At 44.7% G+C, this 23,208-nt stretch overlaps 2 protein-coding genes across 3 annotated transcripts; both read right to left on the reverse strand.

The window, feature by feature from the left end:
• Window positions 1-635: 635 nt before the first annotated feature.
• Window positions 636-3,303, reverse strand: gpr75 (G protein-coupled receptor 75). Its single transcript, XM_072437090.1, has 2 exons — window positions 3,010-3,303; window positions 636-2,792 (listed from the first exon to the last, which is right to left on the reverse strand). The coding sequence occupies exon 2, from the start codon at window positions 2,673-2,675 to the stop codon at window positions 1,023-1,025; it is 1,653 nt and encodes a 550-aa protein (XP_072293191.1). The 5' UTR covers window positions 2,676-2,792; window positions 3,010-3,303; the 3' UTR covers window positions 636-1,022.
• A 538-nt stretch (window positions 3,304-3,841) lies between these two features.
• psme4a (proteasome activator subunit 4a) lies at window positions 3,842-18,580 on the reverse strand. 2 transcript variants are annotated; one of them, XM_072437286.1, is made up of 47 exons: window positions 17,923-18,580; window positions 17,308-17,448; window positions 17,090-17,206; window positions 16,542-16,598; window positions 15,266-15,310; window positions 14,460-14,609; window positions 14,323-14,386; window positions 14,174-14,248; window positions 13,756-13,878; window positions 13,581-13,673; window positions 12,619-12,884; window positions 12,318-12,504; window positions 12,144-12,233; window positions 11,997-12,061; window positions 11,713-11,863; window positions 11,541-11,639; window positions 11,398-11,467; window positions 11,242-11,309; window positions 10,949-11,164; window positions 10,626-10,783; window positions 10,443-10,538; window positions 10,309-10,364; window positions 10,176-10,232; window positions 10,047-10,102; window positions 9,815-9,913; window positions 9,662-9,724; window positions 9,496-9,591; window positions 9,270-9,401; window positions 8,985-9,194; window positions 8,773-8,909; window positions 8,628-8,681; window positions 8,428-8,557; window positions 8,268-8,349; window positions 8,036-8,189; window positions 7,897-7,966; window positions 7,687-7,812; window positions 7,462-7,614; window positions 7,278-7,382; window positions 7,113-7,204; window positions 6,908-7,039; window positions 6,623-6,831; window positions 6,440-6,525; window positions 6,230-6,358; window positions 5,928-6,083; window positions 5,274-5,436; window positions 5,066-5,199; window positions 3,842-4,971 (listed from the first exon to the last, which is right to left on the reverse strand). In XM_072437286.1, exons 1-47 carry the CDS (start codon window positions 18,117-18,119, stop codon window positions 4,837-4,839), a joined length of 5,544 nt encoding a protein of 1,847 aa, XP_072293387.1. In that variant the 5' UTR covers window positions 18,120-18,580; the 3' UTR covers window positions 3,842-4,836. The 2 variants fall into 2 exon arrangements, with proteins under 2 accessions (XP_072293387.1, XP_072293388.1); XM_072437287.1 differs by lacking the exon at window positions 16,542-16,598.
• Between the last annotated feature and the right edge of the window lie 4,628 nt (window positions 18,581-23,208).

Genomic DNA, 23,208 nt, shown 5'->3' on the forward strand with positions numbered 1-23,208 from the left:
AGGAAGCAGCTGTATGGTTGAGTTTAACTTATAAGGGGAGTTGCAGACTTTTTATTGTTGAAGTTACAAATGCCAGTGGATGATTGAAAGAGTTTGTTTTTATGGAAATGTACACTGGGATTCTGATCTGTGCTGTATCACAGAGATAAACCAACTGATTTGAAGTTACTAATTAAAGAGCTCAAAACCCAATTTGGTCTTATCTCAGTGTTTTTTACATGTGCTCCTACTGTTTTATAAACAGCATTTCACTCATAACTGAAAACTTGATGCCATTAACTGTTTTAGGTACACTACATGTCATATTGTAGAGAGCAAAGAGTCATCCCTGGCAACCAAAAGGGAGGTTTTTTTTCTTTTTGATTGGAAAATAATTTGAGTGCTCGACGTTGGTGCAGTTGGTGCAATTCCAGGGTAGACTATTTGCTGAACGTTTCCCTGTCTCCCCCTTTCACACTGCAACTGCCCTGTCAAATAAAGGGCTTCTACCTGAAGTAAACCACCAGAGGGTGCTCAAGGGCTGGAAAAGCAACGTTTCATGTTTAGTCAGTACAACTGCAGTCAACACATGAAGTGGCAATAAAACATAAGCAGTGACAAGAAAATAAAAATACTTTTTTAAAAGGATGACCATCTTTCACTTGCCAAACATTTATTTGTTTAAAAAGTTTTAAGGATCACAAACATTTAAGAAGCAGATGTCTCCATCCACAGGTCATTGCCATGTGAGGGCTGTGCAGGTTTTCATAACACGGTTACTACAGCAACTGCTTTCAGGGCTCAGCACAAATCAGCTCATGTAGTCTGCAGCATTTTGAACCAAAGTCTTGCATTAACAATGGCACATGCGTGCACAGTACAGTATTGTGAAATACTCTCAAGTTTGTAGGGCCAAGAGCAGAATACATTTTGGTTTAGTATTATTCATCTCTCTTTCTCTGCCACCATATCCTGGAATCTAAAGTGAGATGAGTCCTGTATTAACACTGATATACAACTACAATCCAAACAGGTGAGTGTGCTTAGACTGAGGGGATAGGGATCTGGTGCACAGAGGTGCTGTCAAAGTCCTGTAATGCATCTTGATGAGTGTGGTAATGCATAGCTACATAAGACTTAGCAAAAGCAAAGGTCTGTGAGCTGACAGGCTGCAGGCTCGTGGGTGAGCTGGGCCCAGCAGACGGGCTGCTGTTGTATATGCTGTAGTAAGGCTCGATGCGGGTGTTGATGGGTGTGGAGGTGCTGGGCGGGCGGGGTTTGCGTGCCCCCGTCCCTTTTGGGCTGCCTACACAGTCCCTGGAGTGGCTGGGTCCACACGCCTGGTCAATCAGCCTCCTTTGTGGCTTTGGTGACAGGACATAGGCCGAGTTGGTCTCATGGTGGGACGACTTATTGCGGTTCACTTCAAGACTGCCTTTTCCCATTGCATGAAGGCGGGTCTTTTGCTTGCAGCAGAGAAAACCTAGAGCCACCCACTGAAAACAGCACAAGACGCGGCGGCGAAGACCAGCACTGTTGCGAGAATACACAAAAGGATTAATGCCTGATTTGAGAAAGATGAGGACAAACCCGCACAGTTCAAACTGGTAATGTGTAAAGTTACTCTCTGGTGACAGCACATCTTGTGCCAGGGAAACTCCCATTGGCAAGCAGCACAGCAGTACAGAAAACACAATAACTACACAAGTCACCACTGCTTTGGAGTCTTTGGCTGTGGCCAGGTTGACTGTGGACACCAGCTGGCAGCACGTGGCTCCTGCTGCGGCCCCTGGCACAACAGGCTGGTTCCTGTTGGCACATGAGCGAGTCTGAACATTCTGCAGCTTATTGTAGGTCTGGTTCCGGTACAGAGAGGGGCCCTGAACACCACACTGCATGCTCTCAAATCCTGCTGCAATGAGCGGGGGAGGAGGTGGGGGACAGGTGGCGTCCACGCTGATGATCGGGCATTTCCTCACTTGTGCGTTCTTCCTCAGAGTCTGGGCGATCATGAGGTAGGACACGGACACCACGGCCACACAAAAGGCAAAGTCTGCCAGGTACACGTACAGTACCACTCTGGCCTGCCCACCCCCGAGACCAAAGTGCGGGAGGCAGGGGCCATCTCTGCGTGGATAGGCCCTCATGGTCAGCAGAGCTGCCATGGTGAAGCTGGAGGTCCACAAAAGGGCCGTCAGAGCCAGGGTACAGGGGAAAGAAGCAGCTCGGTTCGGCTGCTGTCCCAGTACCATGCGCAGTCTGTGCAGGGCAATGACAGCCACGGTCTCCAGGGACATGATGATGAAGCCAGAGCTGGTCAGGTGGAAGGCAAAGCAGAAACTTTTGGACACTCCGTCCCCTCCACTGGCGTCCAGAAACAGCACCAGTGCAAACATAGGTGCAGTCACACAGCAGATGAACAGATCACAAAACGACAAGTTGAGGATCATGAAGTCAAAGTTAGTTCGAAACTTACGGAACGCCGGGTCAAAAAAAGACAGGAACACAACCAGATTCCCATACGAGCCCAGACAAAAGATGACAACGAGGAGGAAGGAGCAGAACGTCAAGGTGGCAGTGTGGATGACGGCCCACCCTGACAAGGCCTGTGATCCCAGGGCTCCGGGGGTAACGCTGCTCAGGTTCTGGGTCCTTGGCACTCCCACCAGCTCTGGGGCTGGGACAGTGGTGTTCATTTTAGTCTGATCTTCTTTGAAATTCTACACGCTGGTTTTACACATCACATCCCGACGACAACACGTTGTCAGCCCCTGCAGCTCCGACATGGGCACCACAGCCAGCGGAGAAGGATGCTGAAGACAGAGAAGCATTGTTATTTTAGTCATAAAGAAACGCAGCACTCAGTTTTTGTAATTAGACCGGTTTGCAGACATTTTTTACAGTTGAAGCTATGCGCCACTGCAATGAACACTGCGCCCCAGCAAACGACGTTTACATTTGGCTCTGTTTATTTAGATTTGCCCCGCACCTTAGACACTGTGCTTATGGTAAGAACTGAACAGAACGTACCCGCTGAAGTCTGTAGCATCCGTCACAGCCATTTAAACACGTCTCCATTTATCTTCATTTTCAAGCCGCGACTGAACACATCGAGTCTTTTGGAAAAGACAGAAAATCTCCCGTTTTCGGCGCTATTCCAGAAAGAATAGGCGGAAGTATGGCGGATGTTGGCAAAAAAGACACGCTTCTCCAAATGCGTCGTCATTTAACACAGGTAAAACAAAATCCGACGGGTTCTTTAGGTTTTCTTGGCGATATAACGGAGCCATTCTTGTGTCGGAGCGACACAAGAAATGAGTATGAAGTCACTGCCTACGTAGGCGCTTTACAGCGTGAGCATCAGCACTGCATCCAGAGAGATGCTCGTGCAAGTGGAAAACCTCACCTTACAAAACGATTAGGAAGAACACACGGCAGCATCGAGCTGATGGTTTCAGGAGGAACCACACTGACTGCATCAGGTTTGCCCATTATAAATGCCCCAATGTACATTCTGTACTTGAGTCATAGGACCAGAACATGATTTCATGTTTTGTTGCCCAGGCCTATCAGGTATACTCGGCCAACAGTCTCCATTTGTTAAGAGTAATCAGTGGTTGGTTTGCCCTGTGCTGCAGTCCTTAACAGCATCTCAACAAGTTGCTAGGCAACAAGTATGAATGGCATTAATTTTTAACGCATGTCGTAATCGTGTGCCACAGGCTGCAGCATTCGTCTCAGTGCTAATGAATCACCTTTTAAAATGTCTACTTTGAGTCTCTAGCCAGACCTTTGGGTTTTGATGATGTGTTACATTTAATCACTCAGTTTAAAACACAAAAAATAATAAATAATACAAATGAAAGCTTGATACAAACTTTATTATAACATTTAATGAGCAAACATTCCACCTAAAAAAAGGAAAACAAATCACTGCAGTTTTGGCACTATGCTATACATAAGTGAAGTCCTACATTGTTCTTATCGGGGGGAAAACAACAATTTATTCATTTTTTTTTTTTTTTTTTAAGAAAAAATAATTCATACTCCATAGAACTTAGGAACAGGCATTTTGGTTACGTTTTTGCACCGAGACACATATGGTTATAGATCTGTGCTTCTCACTGCAAACATCACACAGCACAGCAGAGGGGAGCATCTCCTCTCCCTTCATTGCAAAACAAGTACATGAGAGTAGTCTAAATGATTTGAACAAGACATCTACATCATTTCAGAAAAAGAAAAGAAAAAAAAGTCTGTTACACTTCACAAAGTAAAATAAATAATAAATATGTTTGTGCATATTTGCTATAGCATGACATATGCATACATATGCATGTATAGCACAAACACAAAGACATTGTGTGTGCGGGTTCACTCTTGGAAGATAGTAAAGAGGATGTCCTTCACTGGACATTGTGTTGGCTCAGAGTTTATACTTGGGCTCAATCCTGAGAAATGTGTGGACACCGGCAGTTGTCTTCAAGCATCTCCAAAATGCGCACACACTCCTTTGTGCACATGCACACAAGATAAAAATGAGGAAAACCCTGTACAATAATATTACACGCTGCAGGTTTTTCATACCTGCAATGATTAAACCTTAAATATTAAGTATAGTAGAAATGTAAATGAACTAGATACATACAAATCAACAAGCTGTTCAGTTCACGGGTCACATTTCAGTACTTTTTTGATTTTTTTTTTTCTTCACTCCCCTCGCCCAGATACATTATAGTACCTGCATTATGATGGTTCTCTTTATATTGCTGTAAAATAGTTTCATTAATGTTTTTTTTTACTAACATTTTAAGTGTTATGGGAGTCCATTTCAAAGTGAAATCTAAATACCTGGTATTAGGCATAATAACAAGGAGACACAAGCAGGTCAGTCAGGACGAGAAGCTGATCATCGGTGAACTGCTGCTTATGCTGCTGCCAGTTGTCATGGTGCGTTCGCCTGAAGTTTGAGAGGGTTTTCTTAACAGTCATCTGGGAGGAAACATGCTTTACATTTAGGGACACGCATTTTCTAATTTATAATTACCCAAATATAATTAATCATACAAAAAGCTCCAGTCTGTACCTCTATAGGTTGGGTATCATTCAAATGGGCGCTCAAGTCCATCAACAGCTGAGGCATCCAGGTGGGAACATCGTACGGGCTGGAGAGTATACATGCACTCAGCCCAAGGACACCAGCATGGCGCCGTACCAGGTCTATCAAAACATGACAGATGTTCAATTTAAAGCAACTGCATCATTGTCTTACTGTTGCAAGGCTACTACTTTACCAGCTGAGGGTATAGGGTCCACCATAGCACCAAGCTCTCTCTTCCTTTTTTTTGGCAATCGTGTCTTACAGAGAGCTTCAAAATGAGCTTGCATTGGGCCATCCATCGACAGAAAATTGCACTGTAGAAAGCCACTGAGTGTAGTCGCAGCCATTTCTCTAACCTGTAAACATGAAATGAACCGTCTCTTCTTGTGTCTCGAGTTATTTATCTCCTAAATTAATTTGCGGATGTGATTTGGCATATGTAGCAAAATGTACTAGTTTTTAATCTAGAACCGCAGAGTACATGAAGTTGAGTCCACATTAAATATGATTTTAAATACATCTTTAACATCACTTGTCACTCTATCCACCCCCACTCTTCTTCCCCTCGGTCCTGTGTCCCTTATCTTCCTTCAATCTGAACCCAATTGCCATGGCAACAGATCACTGCAGCCTCCCGTTCCCATAGCAACAAGAAAAGAGACAGAGGGTAGAGAGAGAATGCTGAATCACCACAGTGAAGCTAGACGCAATGAGCAGCACTAGCATAAACAAGCAGGTTACAGCAAATACTGGGCCAACTATTATATAATCAAAGTGTCATGTGCTTTTACATTAGAGGATGCGGTTCTAGCCGCTTTTCCCTTTATTAATACAAATGGTACTTCACCTCTAATTGTTCATCCCCCAGAAGCTTGATCACCAGCGCCCGGATATTGTTCACGATTGCTTGGTCACTCATGACAGTGAACAGGTTATAGAAAACCATGATCTGAAGATATGTCAACACAGTGTACCGAGCATGCCAGGAATTACTGCCAGCAATCTGCAACAAATTACATACAAAGCTTACACTTAAGTGTTTGCACATTTTTTCATCTGAGATGGTTATAGCATCATAATCTGAATTTGGCATAGACCTGCTATTGTTTTTTCCTGTTGAATGACAATAGTGTTGAAAAACAGACTCACCTCCCGCAGCACATCTAGAAACATGGGGATCTGCTCGGGGTAGAGCAGCCCCTGAGACATCAGAGATAAGCAGGTCTTTGCATCACGTTTTAGCTCATCATAGCTATCATCATTCTCAACTGGGGCAATCTAAACATGAAACAAAGGTACATTATAAATATGCATGATCACCTAAAATGTGATTCAGACAAGACAGGAAAAAGTGCCAACCTTGAAGAGCAAAGGAAGGAACCGTAACTGCTCTATAACGGCAGTGGAGAATGAGCGCCCAGCACTCGCCTTCAGCCATTTCAATACTGACAATATGAAAAAATGTAGTTTAAACAAGTCATGAAATGCTAATTAATAAGAAATTGTCTTGCCACAAATGGGCAGTCTATACAATCATCGCACCTGTTTTTAGGAGTTTTATCGCTTGGGTCCTCTCATCTTGCACTCCCACCTCATTCTCTTCCATCACGTGATTTTGTATTTCTTCGTCATCTTCAGTCAGAGGCTTCAGGCGCAACAAAACTCGCTCCGTAAAATCAGAGATACGTGGAGACATGGTTGGCTTGGTGAATGGTAGATTCACATCAATCATGAAGATATACGTGAGAACACTACAGAGGAAAAAAATAACTGTCAAAGTCAAGACAATGAAATCCAATGTCACAAAAATTTTTCGAAATACTTTACCTGCCAATTCTTTCTCGCACATTTTTGTAGACTTGTGTAAGTTTGGGCTCCAAATATTGCAGCAATCTGTGTAGAAGCTCAGGGACACGCCACTCCTGTTGAGCAAGTCCGCCTTGCAGCACATAAAGGCGACTGGCAGAAAAAATATGTAAGTACTTGGTTGTTCAAATATTTCTACTACTTTGTGAGATAATGGTGTGTTTACCAGGCATCCACAAAAGACCCCCCCTCTCCATTCACAGGAGACTCCATGAGCATCTCAAACAGCCAGTGCAACTTCCGTGGGTCTCTGCTCTCCTACAAAAGACAAATAAAACATTCTAGAAAGCAAGACATTTAAGGGACAATGTAAAGAACGAGGTCTACGTACACAAGCTGTAGCAATGCAAGTGCCCCAATCTGCATAGGTTTCTATGGTGATGTTGGACAGAGCAGTGCGCAGTAAAGGACACAACATTGTCCAGAGATTTTCAACCTAAAAAACAATCAAGATGAAGTATTTTATGCCTGAAAATGTTCAGTAACCCTTGCGACCTTTGGATAAGGATAGTAACCTTTGGATAACTCCAGTGTTTGCATCCTCTGATCAAACCAGAGATGATCTCCGCCACACAGCGCTGTTTGCTCTCATGAGAGTCAGCAACAAGGCGCTCCATGTGCGGCTGCAGCAGTGGCAGAAAGGCACTGTGAAAGTTGCGGAATAACCCCTGAGACAAACAACAATTATTAATTTTGTTTGCAATAATAATAATACTTAAATATTTGTTTGGGATTCTCACTTTGAACAAACAAAATCTGCGAGGGCTGAATGTGTCTTTGCCCTTCCGGTCTTCCAGAGAGAGAAACTCTATGAACTGGCTGATGAAGGCAGGGTCTGTGAAATGGTCATAAATAATCTGTTCCCGCTGTAATGACATATGGCCTTTTGTTAATATTATTAGAAATAGACAAACAGCCATTTCGCAAAGTACGACTAATAGTGCATTAACCTCGGTCATTTCATCTCTCGTAAGATCTTGTTTGGGCTGCTCTTCAGACGCTGCATACACTGTCAGCTCCCTAAAGTTTAAAACATCATTAGAAAATATAAGAAATAATCGAAATGTAGCAGTATTTTCAGTATCTCACTTTGGCCAGGCGTAGTATCCCCAGTGTGTCTTTTCCACAAACACGCACTTGTCCCAGGCCTCTTGTGTGCGCGGCAAACTGCTGCTGTCATACTGAAGCCACTTGTTGTCTGGCCGGTCTCCAGCAATAATACTACTGGACTCCTTGAACTCACCTAGAGCAAATTAAAACAAGGAATGTAAACAAGAAAACCAAATGCAATATCAATTGATACATTAAGTACAATGCTTACAGAGCTTAGATGGACTGACAGAGACTTTCTTATGTGGTCTCTTAATCTGCTTCATGATTCCTGCCACAGCTGATATTGCCACCTAATGGAGAGAAAAAATAATGTTTCAAATAAAATCTTGACAAAAATATATATGCTGTAACCAAAATTGGTAACCAACCTTGCGAACATAGAGCGAGTCATGATTGAGACTTTTAACAAAGAAAGTGATGGCGGCTGGTGGGAGTTGATTGTCGTCTCTCAGTAACAATGACATGAAGCCAATTGCAATGTGTTCAAACTTCCAAGGTCTACAAAAAAAATACATTGCAAGTTTGATAAAAACTGACCAATCATCAGTCCAAATATACAATGACCTACAGGTTGCTGTTGCTTAAATTGTCCAGCAGATCAACAATCAGCTGATTATATTTCCTACAAAACATGAAATGTTGAAGTGAGGAGGAAAGGAAATGTATGAACATTTCATTAAGAAAGTAAAGTCACAATGTCAGGGTTAACTCACTGCACAGACTCTGTGTTCTTCTGTTCTTGTCTCTTCAAACCTTCTGCTACATCCAGGTCTGTGGGAACAGGCTCAGAGGGCACAGGGGCTGCGGTGACCATCAGCTGCTTGGCCACAACGCAGCACTCGGAGGGAATCTGTGTGTGTAAAAACAGTGTTTTTTATAGATTATATTTTAGTAAATTTCCAATCATTATCAATACTAATCTTACAGCAAAGTCAATGCCAATAGTCTCATACTGGCGATGGATTTTATCTGCAAGGTCATCAAACAGCCGCACAATGGAGGGCTTTTCCAGGGACATAGCAGAGCTAAGGCCAGAGCGCACAATAGCAGGCCACGTCAAAGAAATACAATCCCAGTCGTGCAGATTGGCGAGGCAAACACCATTGTGATTCCCAAGAAAGCAGTAGAGGGCACCCTGAAACAGAAAGAAGAGTCATGCAGAAACCCAAACTCATCTTGGGTTAAAAAATAATTGAAAGCCCTGTCATACCTTGTACTGCTGCTGGGTAACACTGCTGTTGTCTGGGTCCAGGAACTGCAAAGCATGGGGAATCAGATCTCTGCAGCAGAAGTTATAGGTCCCAAGTGCAGCGAACAGCACAGTTTGAGCTCTGTTTCGGACCTGCAAGATAATATTTGTATATTATATATTGCGTATCAGATTAAAACATTGAGCGTTATCTTCACGTGCAGTAGACTCGCTGCTGTGAACTTACCTGGCTGTAGGTGCTTGTGGAAAGTCTCAACAGATCTTTCATCAGGTCTTGGTGAATACTTCTGTACTGACAGCCTTCCACGGTCAGCTTTCGCAACTAAAATTAACACTAGTTTAAGTATACACAAGAAATACAACTATACTAAATAAAAGCAGAGGTTACATACTTCATGCTGAAGCATAACTCGATCTATTAGCAGTGCTCGGATGTGCTGCTTTCTGCCATGAAGCTGTAGAAACAAGTAGTTTATTAAATTAAAGACTTGTCAAGGTGGAAACTTGGCCTACGGTGTATTAAACAGCACAACAACAACGCTCACTCTGTTTTCCATTGATTTCTTGACAAGATTGAAACTTTTCCAACGCGAATCAAACTCGTGCTTGTGCGAACCTTTGAAATGCAACAGATCACTGATAATCTGAAAGAAAAAAAGGTTTGATATGAAAAATGTTTAGTCTACAGGGCATAATCTGCATTGAGTTACAAAAGACAAGAATTACATTTGGAGACGTATTATTATAAATCAGTTTACACACGAGTAATAATCTTACTTTGATGATGGAGAAGAGAGACTTGGTGTCATCCTCGGTGTGCTCCAGAATATAATCTATAATCACATGGGAGAAAACGTTAATGGTCAGTTTACAATGGCACTGCAGTAAAAGTAAGTTTATACATACGGAGCAACTGTCTCATCACGCGGCAGATGGCGTCTCTGTAGTTCTCTCTGGAGTGATCTGAAATATATATCAAACATTTAGCAGTTAGTCAAAATATTACAGTTATAAATATCAAGGATTAAAAGGACCATACCATACTCCATCCCAGTATAAAAGGTGGTTTCATTTAGGTTCACCATACTCTGGACCCTGAGGACAATCATGCATAAAGCTTTAAATTAAAACATGATATGACATTACATTTTATTGAACAGTACTGCTGCTTACAAGTCAGGGATGGGCTCTCCTTTTAAAGGGGGCATGAGAGTTCCTGCTCCTAAGAGACAGTGTTGGACAATGCTGAGGCTCTGCAGAACATCATCTCTGGAAAATGAAAGACAAACTCTTGGTAAATGATACTGAAAGGATGAGCTCATATGTCACATTCACACACATTATACTGGATTATACCTGCCCATGTCCTGTTCCCCTTGGGCAAATCTCTGAAGGCGTTGAAGTTCAGGTTGGAGAATAAGGTCCAAAAGGTAAAAATTAAAGGAAGTCTCCTCAACACTTGGGACGTGCCACCGAATGTCCAGGTTCCACAGATCCCCAGGTCGACCCCAGTCCTTTAAAAAAACAAAATAAAAAACTTTTGAGTTACTGGACAATCACTTTGGCATCCTTTTTTTTCCTATTGGTAATTGTCATTCACTGTTTTGAAATAGTAGTTCAAGACAGACACTGGCCTTAATGGGATCAAAGTTCTGACTAAGAAGTCTGAGGAGAAGTACCTTAATAGGCAGGTAGTCACTGATGGGTTGGTGGAAGCCTCCGGGCACACTGCAGTACTCTGTGGGATAGATGAGCACCGTGGAGCGGAGAATGTGGTGGAGCAGGTTGCAGGCGAGCGTATAGCCCTGCTTGCACTTGAGGTGGAGCGTCAGCTGCAAAATCTGCACCAGTTCGGAGCGATAGGGCAAAAGTTTGTCTCCATCTACTCTGGTCACCTGCAATGAGAAAAAAGAAAAAGGTTAGCTCAAAATCATACTCATTTACAATAAGAAAGTGAGACGAGTACAGTCACCTCAGACAAGAGCTGTAGATTCCACAGAAACTCTTTGTCAAGCTCTTCCTCGTTTAGTACTTCCTCATCTGTGTAGGAAAAGTCAGTGCTTTTTGTTGCTCTTTTTACCGTCACAAATGTAAATAGACAAATAAAAATAAAAAAAATGCAACTTACTGACTGCGATTTGGTTGATTGCATTGCAGCAGTGTGGCACAAAAACCTTGAGCGCCTCGGCTGGGTGACACTACAACGGGAGAGGGCACAAGGATGAGGAGCCAGAACTAGACGACGACCTACGCATTTCACACTGGACTCACTTTGGACGCCGCTCTGCACATGTCAGCGACCATCCTCCCAGCTACGCGCGTCTCAAAGATGTTGGTGGTTGCGAAGTTGAACACCTTCTCCAGAGCCACCTTAAAAATCAAACCTCGCATAAGAACGTGATGGACAGAAATCCCTTGAGTGGACCGACGTGTGTGTAGTGACCTTGAAGAGGTCCAGCGAGCATTGTGTCAGGATTGTGCTGAACGTTGAGGAGAGGCCCAGTTCTACCAGACTTTCCAGATGAGTCATTTTTTCTGTCTCGGTTTCCTCTCGGGTTTGTTCCAGAGTGCTGCTGTCTATTAGGGCAAAGCATCTGCGCAGAGCAAAGCGTTTCAGTTACATATCAAATGATTAAATGCAGCAATTGTCAAGATTCAAGAGCATAAATGATTGCAGCAAAACCTTTACAAAGAGTTGTGTTGATGTGAGAGACAACATTCACGAACCTGTCCATGAACTGAAGGACAAAATCTTCAAACTCGGCAGAAGCGGAGCACATTTCACGTTCAATCTAACAGCAGCAGAGGAAATATTACATTCAGTTTTATATAATAGTTCCTCAAGAAAAAAAAAAACGCATATTAGTCATTCACCTCTGTTAAGTCTGTTCTTTCATGGAGGGCAAATGAGCAGTCAACTAAAGGCACCAAGGTCACAAATGTAGCAATAAACTGGAAGGTAATCTGTGAGCAGAGAATAAGTCACTTAATTTCAACTCGAAACAGCTTAGTTTGGATGAGCCTTTAGGAACAGATGGGTGGAAGTACCATGCACTTGCTGAAGTCATTTGGGTCCACCCCAGGCAGAGCCCTCATGAGCAGGGGCAGCATGTGAGTGGGGCCCTCGGGAAAGAAACGGCCCCCGGAAACCAGACTGCGAGCCACCCCAATCATGCAGCTCAGAGTGGCTGTGAGCTGATGCGGCTCCGTCAGCGTCTCCAGAGCGGGGTACGTCCTGCCGAGTGTGGAGAGCAATTAGGCCTTTGTTTAATGAGAAACCTAATTATTCAGTTTCTAGAGCGTGACATTGTTATGAGAAGTGAAATAGAGTTAAAATGCAGGAACTTACTTTTCTAGTACTGGTGGAATGACTAGCTCGGGTCGCATCAGGGCCAGGTTTTGTAGTGCTTTTGCTGCATCAAGGCTGCCCGTTTTGCTGAACATGGCGAGTAACACAGGCTCCATCATGCCATTGACAAACTCTGTGATGTCCTGCTCTGTGAGTTTGTGGCTGTCGGGTATTGGGGTGAGCCAGGTGGACTTTCTGTAGCGCTCCCTGTGCAGCCTGCGCACAACACTAGCAGGGAGTCTATGGAGCAGCTTCATCAGCTTCATCTGTGAGAGGTTAAAAAGAGATCAGGACGGTTTGGGGATTTACGGAACACAAATCATAAGTTCACAAATACAAAAGTGGCGTGAATTTTGTTGTTACAGAGCAGAGCGTTCTAGAACAAATTGATCACTTTTGTTCCAAACCTGATTTTGGGGGAAATAAGTCAATATTGTCAACAGAAATGTGAAGATTTTGTAAAAAAAATATAGCCAAATATTCTGTCTTTCAAATACACGGGTCATAAAAATAAGTGGAAACATATTCTGCATTTTGTTTACAACAGCCAAAAATAAACAGTCATCCCTGTGCCATTAATAGTGCAGCGTGTGGGACATGTTTTGCCAGAGATTGCAGATGTAATGGAGGGCGCACCTCAAAACAGAACGGCATGTGGCGCTGCCTTCAATGACCTTTATTAGCTTTGTGGGCTAACTCACATGTCTGGACCTGATCCTGTGGTAAACCCAGAGCAACAGAAGGGTCCTTCAGAGCAAAAAGCATGTGTCTCCACCGTCAGCATGACAGTGGGTATCATGTGCCACATTAAACCAGCATGGTGGATCAGTATTAGACGATAAGTATTACGCTGGACAATTTTGCTTTGGACCTAAATAAGTGCCTCCTTTGTTGTTGATGAATTACTTAATATGAATTGAATAATATCTTCATATAACTAATGAAGTATACAAGTCACTTACCAACCAACGACCATGGTTTGAAGGATGAAAGAACGATGTAATACTTTTGAAAAGGCCACTGAGCTGAGCTTGTGCCTCTTTGTTGGGTCCACCCTAATAAGAAATTGTAAAAAGATCAATAAAGGTAAAGAAAGTGAAGCTACCGGTACTTAAAATTGTTTAAGTGTAAACTCACCAATAAGGCAGAGACCCACAAAACTGCATGGTTAATGTCATATGCATTTGTGATGTATCGTGGCACCATCATCTGACTGGAGCCGACTGGGAGATTCAGACTTCTTAAAATTCTTGTAAAAATCTAAAATACAGGAGGGAAATCTGTTTAATTTAATTACATTCTATTTAAATGAAAATATATTGTGTGAACATGTATTTGACAGAAAGGTTTTAGTTAATATGAGAAATAACTAATATGATTGTATGAATATGATGAAACACACTTTCACATTTCTAAAAGTGACACACTGCCAGATCAACAAGGAAACTTGAGGAGCCGTAACGCTGTAGTCTCACGAGTGTGTTTCGCAAACCTCCAACTATGTACCAGACTGTTGTGTGTGTGTGTGTGTGTGTGTGTAAACAAACAAACAAACCTTGGGGATATAGGGAGTCCAGTCAATGTAGCCAATGTTATCATTAGCCAGACGAGCAAAAAGACTAACCAGATGCTAAGAAGAAAAGCAGAATCCCACATTAATACAGACAAGTCTTTGCCCGTCACTTGTAAGATAGGATGACTTACCACTTCCCAGCTCGGAAGGTTTTGAACAGACACCCATAAGTTCAGCATTTCCTCAAACCACAACCTGATGACAAACAAACTGCTTTAGCACATGTACCGGCAAATATATCAGATTGCCGTTATTCAAGATGTCATACTTGAAACCCTTATCGTTCCGCTCTGGGGGGAGAGTGGTGGGCAGAAAGAGCTCAAAGTAACTGATCGCTCTCTGCATTGTAACATCAAATGGACATAGAAGAGGTCTCCACTCATCCAACATTTCCTGAGTAGCCGAGTCAGAAAAATACCTGTGTAAGTGCAAACAACTTTAGATTGGATGACAACACTCAGACTCTCAGCTGATTCACACAATCAACTGAACAGTGTTTAAGCATACACTGACTAATTAAGATTGTTTATTCTAAGTTACATTTCAAATGAACTGATACTGCGCCAGGAGACCCAGATAAAGCTAAAGTGACGCTGCTTGAAAACAACAATTTCCTGTGTCATTTTGATGTAATTGCTGCATTGTCTGAGTCATAAACCCTCTTCTCTAAACATGGCAGGGCAATAACAAAATGAGTTGAAGAGTATCTTAATAACCCATTAGTCGCAATTCATCCATTAACTTGTTTCAGCCTTAGAACAAATGTTTGTGTATAAATTGTCAGCCAATGTCCTGTTTTTACTTTTTGCTGAAAAAACACTTCCTGCACTTGTTTCTGACCAGTATTTTGGCACTTGACCACGAATCACTCTCCCTTCTCACGGTAATAGGAAACGCTCAGACAGGACAGAATTAGATGAGATAATAGGATTATCTGCGTAAGAGTCCAAGAGCGCCCTCAGAAATCTGCAGCGCTATGTTGAGCTAATGCAAACCTCAAACGTGTTTTCCTCAGGTTAGTGATAAATACGACTTCAAGAAAAACAAACAAAATAAAAAATAGAGTACACTCACGGTCTGCAGTTTTTTATCAGTGCTCTGATCACATTTTCCACAGAGCTGCAACAGAAAGAAGCATGTCAATACTGTTTTACAACACATTTAGTACACAAACTCTGGTTGACGTGAAGACTTAATTTGATATAAATTAAAATTTAAAATATGCCTCATCTGAAATAATGACATTACTTTGTCACCAACACTGTAAAGATAAATGTGTATATTTATTCTTAACCCACAATAAAGAAAATGTTTTTCTACCCTCTTATAATAAAGAAAGGTAGGAAAACATCATCATGTGGTTTGTTGTTACTATTTCAGTGGTAACTGGCCTGAGTCCTGTATTGCCACATTTGTTTTGGTTGCCTTTTGAGCTTCTTAGGCATCACTTTGACAAGGTTATCTTCACTTACAGATGACATGTGTGAGGTCATATAACCACTCTAAAAGCCCATGACCAATATAACTCCAGCTTTTGAGCTCCCAGCCCAAGAATCCCACCCATGTGCTCTCATGCAAGCTCAAGCCATGCCTGGGACAATCTGACTCAACCACTGCTAGCGTGATGGTTTGAAAGCTGATATGATACACAATTGGGAAACCAGCAACATTTTAGCCATTATTGCAATTGTAGATGCAATACAACCATCTTGATACACATTGTGCCAACATCACACCAATAGTGTTAAACGCATGCATTTCAAATATGTTTAATGCATTTTAATACACTCAAGAATGGGTCGGTAATGAGTAGTCCGCTACAAAGGGTCGAGACATTAAGGGTTCTCCAGTGACCTTTGTATCAGAGCCTTACATTGACCACAGCACATTACAGGATGGGGACAAACAAACCATACTATTGCCTCCCTGAAGCCCCTAGACATCTGCCAGGCTGCAGCCCACCACCGATCAACTTTTGTTTTGTTTTTTTCAATCCAAGAAACAAGCCTCATTACAAAGTTTTGTCTGACAATTTTGAATGATTTTGTAGTTTTCATTGAGAACTTAAACCAAAGCAGATGAATACACATCTCACATGAAATTAGAAGGGATCCCAGAGAAGCCTATGAGCGTAGATGCAGGGGATAGAGGGCTGAGAATCTGTTAGCTGCAGTGCGACAGTCTCCAATATGAGTGTAATGTTAACATTGATCATGAACGGTTCTGTTCCTTGTACAAGCTGCGTATGGGTGGCGAGTTTGTGCCTTTACATGCAATTTATCCAAGAAAAAAAACAAGTGACCAACAGGATTATTTCAAAGTAAAACAGAAGGAGGAATATTGTTCTTACCACCTCCGAACCAATTTTAGCATTAAGTTTTTAGAGGATGTACGAGGTCGAGGAGAGCTGAATGTGAAAGGAGACAAAGGAATAAAGATTGCATTCAGCAAAAAAACGCTAATCACATAGAGAATATTAAATTAACTAACTTTACAGCTCATCTCCATGTAATGTATGTTTTGTGCAATAGATTCCGCAAGCTTTAAGCGAAAGCAGCTTGTATTAAACCATAATGATTCATATGTGACACGCAAAGATATGTGAGAAACAATGTTCCCATAGCACCATAAAAGAGCACCTCGCACTGCTGGCTGCAAGCGCTTCACAGATTTTCTCCAGGGGTGTTGAAGTAATACCTTAAATAATCTGCACATATCTAATGTTTCTGGTCTAAATGTGAGCATACTGTTGTGCAAAATAAGGCAAATAAATGCAAAAATGTCTTCTGTGGGTCTACTGTGTTTGAAGTAAAATGGACTAACATTAACTAATCATTTTATTCGAGCTAAAAAACATTTACAATAAAAAAAGGTAGAATATGCAAACTACACACATACTTTGGAAACCAGTTGAGACCCAGATGTTCAGTCTTTGAATACAGAATCCTGTCATGTAGTTCGTACAAGGGTCGCCATGGTAACTCTAGGTCCTCCCTCGACAACAGCTCTTTTTTCCTAAAAAAATAACACCACAAGGAAAAAAAGATTGTGAATGATTTCAATACAAAAACAATGTGTACTTAAAGAGTGTGTATGAACGCGTGTCCGCCTCTTACTTCAGGAGGTTGATGAGAAGGCGAGAAAAGCCTTGCATCATACTGATCTCCAGTTTGGGGATCATCACTAGCTCGTACAGCAACTTGATGAAAAGTACATGATCTTCTTTGCTGAATTTCCGACCGTACAGACGCATGTACCTGTGTGTGGCACAGAGAAAGAGAAATGTCATGAAGTTGTCTGTCAATCACATTCAATGACAAAAGTTCCAATCATATTTTCTGCACATTACAAACCCCATGCAACGTAATCCATATATGATAATAAAAGTCAGACAAGAAACTGGGTCACCCCACTGTAAACTTTCCATCACTCTGAGCCAGGGCATCAGGAGGCCAGCATGAATGACACGGATTACACTTGAAACTTGTTTATAAAGTGTAATGAACAGTTGGATTATTAATATTGCTACACGCTGAAAGTGCCTATTATTTCAGTTCAAATCAACGAATACCATTTTCGACTGTTTTCCATTGTATACAGCTGATTACACCGAGGCAAAACATAAATAGAGTCCATCTTTCAGTGACAAAGGGAGCACTTCTTCATTAGCCAGTAAATTGAAGAAGTGGAGCTTAAAACTGTCACATGTTTGTACAAAATAGATGACTTACGTGGAAAGTTTCCTCGTCCAGAAGAGCACGCCGGGCCATATTTCTCTGAGCTGTACGGCTCGGGCCAAATTACCTTTAATTTTACTCAAAACATCATTGGACTCTTCATCTAACCTGTCCGCATAAGGGAGGAATTTGTTGTATACGATGTCCTTTTGAGGTTGAAATCCCAATGTGTCGCACTGTGCCTTTTTCATAGTACAATTCCTTTAAAAAATGCTAGCTTTGAGATGCTAACAAACTGCACTGCGCTCAAGTTTGGTTCTTGTTTTGTTATTGTTTTTTTTTTTTAAAGAACTGCGGTGAAGTTTGAAGCTAGCCACCTTCTTCGTCCACTAGCCGGGTTGTTATGGCCCCCGATGACTAAGTTATGAAATGCACAAGTTCCAGACACGCTAGGTAGCCATTTAGCTTAAGTTGTGTTAGCTCACTTTCCGATTGAGCATAACAAGAATCATTTCCGATATGTAAGAATAAAAACGCGTTAGAAAGATCTAGTCAGTCCGCAGAATGACTTGGCAAAGAAACTTGACTCTTTTGGATATATCCTAAAATGTGAATCCCGCTAACGGCGTGGCTAAAGTTAGCACCGCACTACAAAAGCACAGTCATATAACAAGGACTGTCAACGTCGTCTGATTCATCCAACTACAGCTTAGCGGCCGTAGACGACACCCAACCTGCACCAACCAACAGCGTTTGTGCACTTTGACTACATTTCCCGTAGTGCACCTCTCCATTCACGCTTTTAATAAACACTTTATCCTTTTGCAGTCAACCGGGATGACCTGAGATCCACTTAAAGCTCGACTCCCACTGTTTTGTTCCTGGGTTGGTTGTTACGAAACTAAATTTGTCCCATTTTTTTTTCATCCATCGAAACAAAACATTACTGTCATTTTGGTTGTGCCATTGCAATCCAGTAGCAAATGATCGCTAGTAGTAAGGTAAAATAGATGTTGTATTACTGATGTATTTTTAAACTTTTTACACATTTTCAAGCGTCATAATGGAACTTCTAAAATCCTGTTGACCTTCTGGTCGTTTACTGCCACCGTGTGGCGGGTGTCAGTACTGTAGAAAGTAAATACACTGTATGCGCATTGTAATGCGACAACTAAAAATCATATTTTTATACATATTGTATACATTATGTGTTATATTTATGCATTATATATACTGCAGCAACACCTATTAACCTTTACAATATAAAGCAGAACTTCTCTGAGTAGAGGGCGCGGCCATTTAGGGGGCGCAAGACATCAGGAGTAATGTGCGCACATTATGCGTTACACACGTGTTTGAAGCAACAGAACACGCCCAGTGCCAAACAGGATTAATCTCTGCCCCTCACACATGTTTGCCTGTTTGCCTCTGTTGCTCCTTTGTCCCTTCGCTGTCCCACCTCTGTCTCCCTTCTGACTCTCCTCTGTCCCTCCCGTCCCTCCTCTGTCTCTCCTCTGTCTCTCCTTTGTCCCTCCTCTGTCTCTCCTCTGTCCCTCCTCTGTCTCTCCTCTGTCCCTCCTGTCTCTCCTCTGTCCCTCCTGTCTCTCCCCTGTCTCTCCTCTGTCCCTCCTGTCTCTCCTCTGTCTCTCTTCTGTCCCTCCTGTCTCTCCTCTGTCTCTCCTCTGTCCCTCCTCTGTCCCCTCTGTCTCTCCTCTGTCTCTCCTTTGTCCCTCCTCTGTCTCTCCTCTGTCTCTCCTCTGTCTCTCCTCTGTCCCTCCTGTCTCTCCTCTGTCCCTCCTGTCTCTCCTCTGTCTCTCCTCTGTCCCTCCTCTGTCCCCCTGTCTCTACTCTGTCCCTCCTCTGTCTCTCCTCTGTCCCTCCTCTGTCCCTTCTGTCCCTCCTCTGTCTCTTCTCTGTCCCTCCTCTGTCTCTCCTCTGTCCCCCCTGTCTCTCCTCTGTCCCTCCTCTCCTCTGTCCCTCCTCTGTCTCTCCTCTGTCCCTCCTCTATCTCTCCTCTGTCCTTCCTCTGTCTCTCCTCTGTCCCTCCTCTCCTCTGTCCCTCCTCTGTCTCTCCTCTGTCCCTCCTCTGTCCCCCCTGTCTCTCCTCTGTCTCTCCTCTGTCCCTCCTCTCCTCTGTCTCTCCTCTGTCCCTCCTCTGTCCCTCCTGTCTCTCCTCTGTCCCTCCTGTCTTTCCTCTGTCCCCCCTGTCTCTCCTCTGTCCCTCCTGTCTCTCCTCTGTCCCCCCTGTCTCTCCTCTGTCTCTCCTCTGTCCCTCCTGTCCCTCCTCTGTCCCCCTGTCTCTCCTCTGTCCCTCCTCTGTCTTTCCTCTGTCCCTCCTGTCTCTCCTCTGTCCCTCCCGTCCCTCCTCTGTCTCTCCTCTGTCTCTCCTCTGTCCCTCCTCTGTCTCTTCTCTGTCCCTCCTGTCCCTCCTCTGTCCCTCCTCTGTCTCTCCTCTGTCCCTCCTCTGTCCCCCCTGTCTCTCCTCTGTCCCTCCTCTCCTCTGTCTCTCCTCTGTCCCTCCTCTGTCCCTCCTGTCTCTCCTCTGTCCCCCCTGTCTCTCCTCTGTCCCTCCTGTCTCTCCTCTGTCCCCCCTGTCTCTCCTCTGTCTCTCCTCTGTCTCTCCTCTGTCCCTCCTGTCCCTCCTCTGTCCCTCCTGTCTCTCCTCTGTCCCCCTGTCTCTCCTCTGTCTCTCCTCTGTCCCTCCTGTCTCTCCTCCTGTCTCTCCTCTGTCCCTCCTGTCCCTCCTGTCCCTCCTCTGTCCCTCCTGTCTCTCCTCTGTCCCCCCTGTCTCTCCTCTGTCTCTCCTCTGTCCCTCCTGTATCTCCTCTGTCCCTCCTCTGTCCCTCCTGTCTCTCCTCTGTCCCCCTGTCTCTCCTCTGTCTCTCCTCTGTCTCTCCTCTGTCCCTCCTGTCCCTCCTGTCTCTCCTCTGTCCCCCCTGTCTCTCCTCTGTCTCTCCTCTGTCCCTCCTGTCTCTCCTCCTGTCTCTCCTCTGTCCCTCCTGTCCCTCCTCTGTCCCTCCTGTCTCTCCTCTGTCCCCCCTGTCTCTCCTCTGTCTCTCCTCTGTATCTCCTCTGTCCCTCCTGTATCTCCTCTGTCCCTCCTGTCTCTCCTCTGTCCCTCCTGTCCCTCCTCTGTCCCTCCTGTCTCTCCTCTGTCCCCCCTGTCTCTCCTCTGTCTCTCCTCTGTATCTCCTCTGTCCCTCCTGTATCTCCTCTGTCCCTCCTGTCTCTCCTCTGTCCCTCCTGTCCCTCCTCTGTCCCTCCTGTCTCTCCTCTGTCCCCCCTGTCTCTCCTCTGTCTCTCCTCTGTATCTCCTCTGTCCCTCCTGTCCCTCCTTTGTCCCTCCTCTGTCTCTCCTCTGTCTCTCCTCTGTCCCTCCTCTGTCTCTCCTCTGTCCCTCCTGTCTCTCCTCTGTCCCTCCTGTCTCTCCCCTGTCTCTCCTCTGTCCCTCCTGTCTCTCCTCTGTCTCTCCTCTGTCCCTCCTGTCTCTCCTCTGTCTCTCCTCTGTCCCTCCTCTGTCCCCTCTGTCTCTCCTCTGTCTCTCCTTTGTCCCTCCTCTGTCTCTCCTCTGTCTCTCCTCTGTCTCTCCTCTGTCCCTCCTGTCTCTCCTCTGTCCCTCCTGTCTCTCCTCTGTCTCTCCTCTGTCCCTCCTCTGTCCCCCTGTCTCTACTCTGTCCCTCCTCTGTCTCTCCTCTGTCCCCCTGTCTCTACTCTGTCTCTTCTCTGTCCCTCCTCTGTCTCTCCTCTGTCCCCCCTGTCTCTCCTCTGTCCCTCCTCTCCTCTGTCCCTCCTCTGTCTCTCCTCTGTCCCTCCTCTATCTCTCCTCTGTCCTTCCTCTGTCTCTCCTCTGTCCCTCCTCTCCTCTGTCCCTCCTCTGTCTCTCCTCTGTCCCTCCTCTGTCCCCCCTGTCTCTCCTCTGTCTCTCCTCTGTCCCTCCTCTCCTCTGTCTCTCCTCTGTCCCTCCTCTGTCCCTCCTGTCTCTCCTCTGTCCCTCCTGTCTTTCCTCTGTCCCCCCTGTCTCTCCTCTGTCCCTCCTGTCTCTCCTCTGTCCCCCCTGTCTCTCCTCTGTCTCTCCTCTGTCCCTCCTGTCCCTCCTCTGTCCCCCTGTCTCTCCTCTGTCCCTCCTCTGTCTTTCCTCTGTCCCTCCTGTCTCTCCTCTGTCCCTCCCGTCCCTCCTCTGTCTCTCCTCTGTCTCTCCTCTGTCCCTCCTCTGTCTCTTCTCTGTCCCTCCTGTCCCTCCTCTGTCCCTCCTCTGTCTCTCCTCTGTCCCTCCTCTGTCCCCCTGTCTCTCCTCTGTCCCTCCTCTCCTCTGTCTCTCCTCTGTCCCTCCTCTGTCCCTCCTGTCTCTCCTCTGTCCCTCCTGTCTCTCCTCTGTCCCCCCTGTCTCTCCTCTGTCTCTCCTCTCTCTCCTCTGTCCCTCCTGTCCCTCCTCTGTCCCTCCTGTCTCTCCTCTGTCCCCCTGTCTCTCCTCTGTCTCTCCTCTGTCCCTCCTGTCTCTCCTCCTGTCTCTCCTCTGTCCCTCCTGTCCCTCCTGTCCCTCCTCTGTCCCTCCTGTCTCTCCTCTGTCCCCCCTGTCTCTCCTCTGTCCCTCCTGTATCTCCTCTGTCCCTCCTCTGTCCCTCCTGTCTCTCCTCTGTCCCCCTGTCTCTCCTCTGTCTCTCCTCTGTCTCTCCTCTGTCCCTCCTGTCCCTCCTGTCTCTCCTCTGTCCCCCCTGTCTCTCCTCTGTCTCTCCTCTGTCCCTCCTGTCTCTCCTCCTGTCTCTCCTCTGTCCCTCCTGTCCCTCCTCTGTCCCTCCTGTCTCTCCTCTGTCCCCCCTGTCTCTCCTCTGTCTCTCCTCTGTATCTCCTCTGTCCCTCCTGTATCTCCTCTGTCCCTCCTGTCTCTCCTCTGTCCCTCCTGTCCCTCCTCTGTCCCTCCTGTCTCTCCTCTGTCCCCCCTGTCTCTCCTCTGTATCTCCTCTGTCCCTCCTGTATCTCCTCTGTCCCTCCTGTCTCTCCTCTGTCTCTCCTGTCTCTCCACTGTCTTACTGTACATCTGTCCCGCCCATGGATCTATTGGTCCCGCCGCACGCGCTTCTGTCCTGGTTCCCTTCGCACATGTCTCCAACTATAAAGGTGAATTGTGTTGCTTTTATTTTGGTAACTTCCTGTGTAACCGGAACAGTGAAACGGAAGTCTACTTGAGATCAAGCTAGGGTCATCAAGGGAACAAGTTTGTAATATGAATTAATGTTTCATTGAACATGTTAAAAATGTTGATTTTAATAGTTATACTAAGGTAAAAAGATAGTAAATGTTATTATATGGACAAATGGTAATTATTCTTGGTGTGTTCTTGCC

This window comes from Eucyclogobius newberryi, unplaced genomic scaffold (assembly GCF_026437365.1).
Source record: "Eucyclogobius newberryi isolate DKJ021-1_F unplaced genomic scaffold, fEucNew1.0.hap1 SCAF_8, whole genome shotgun sequence".
NCBI lineage: Eukaryota > Metazoa > Chordata > Actinopteri > Gobiiformes > Gobiidae > Eucyclogobius > Eucyclogobius newberryi.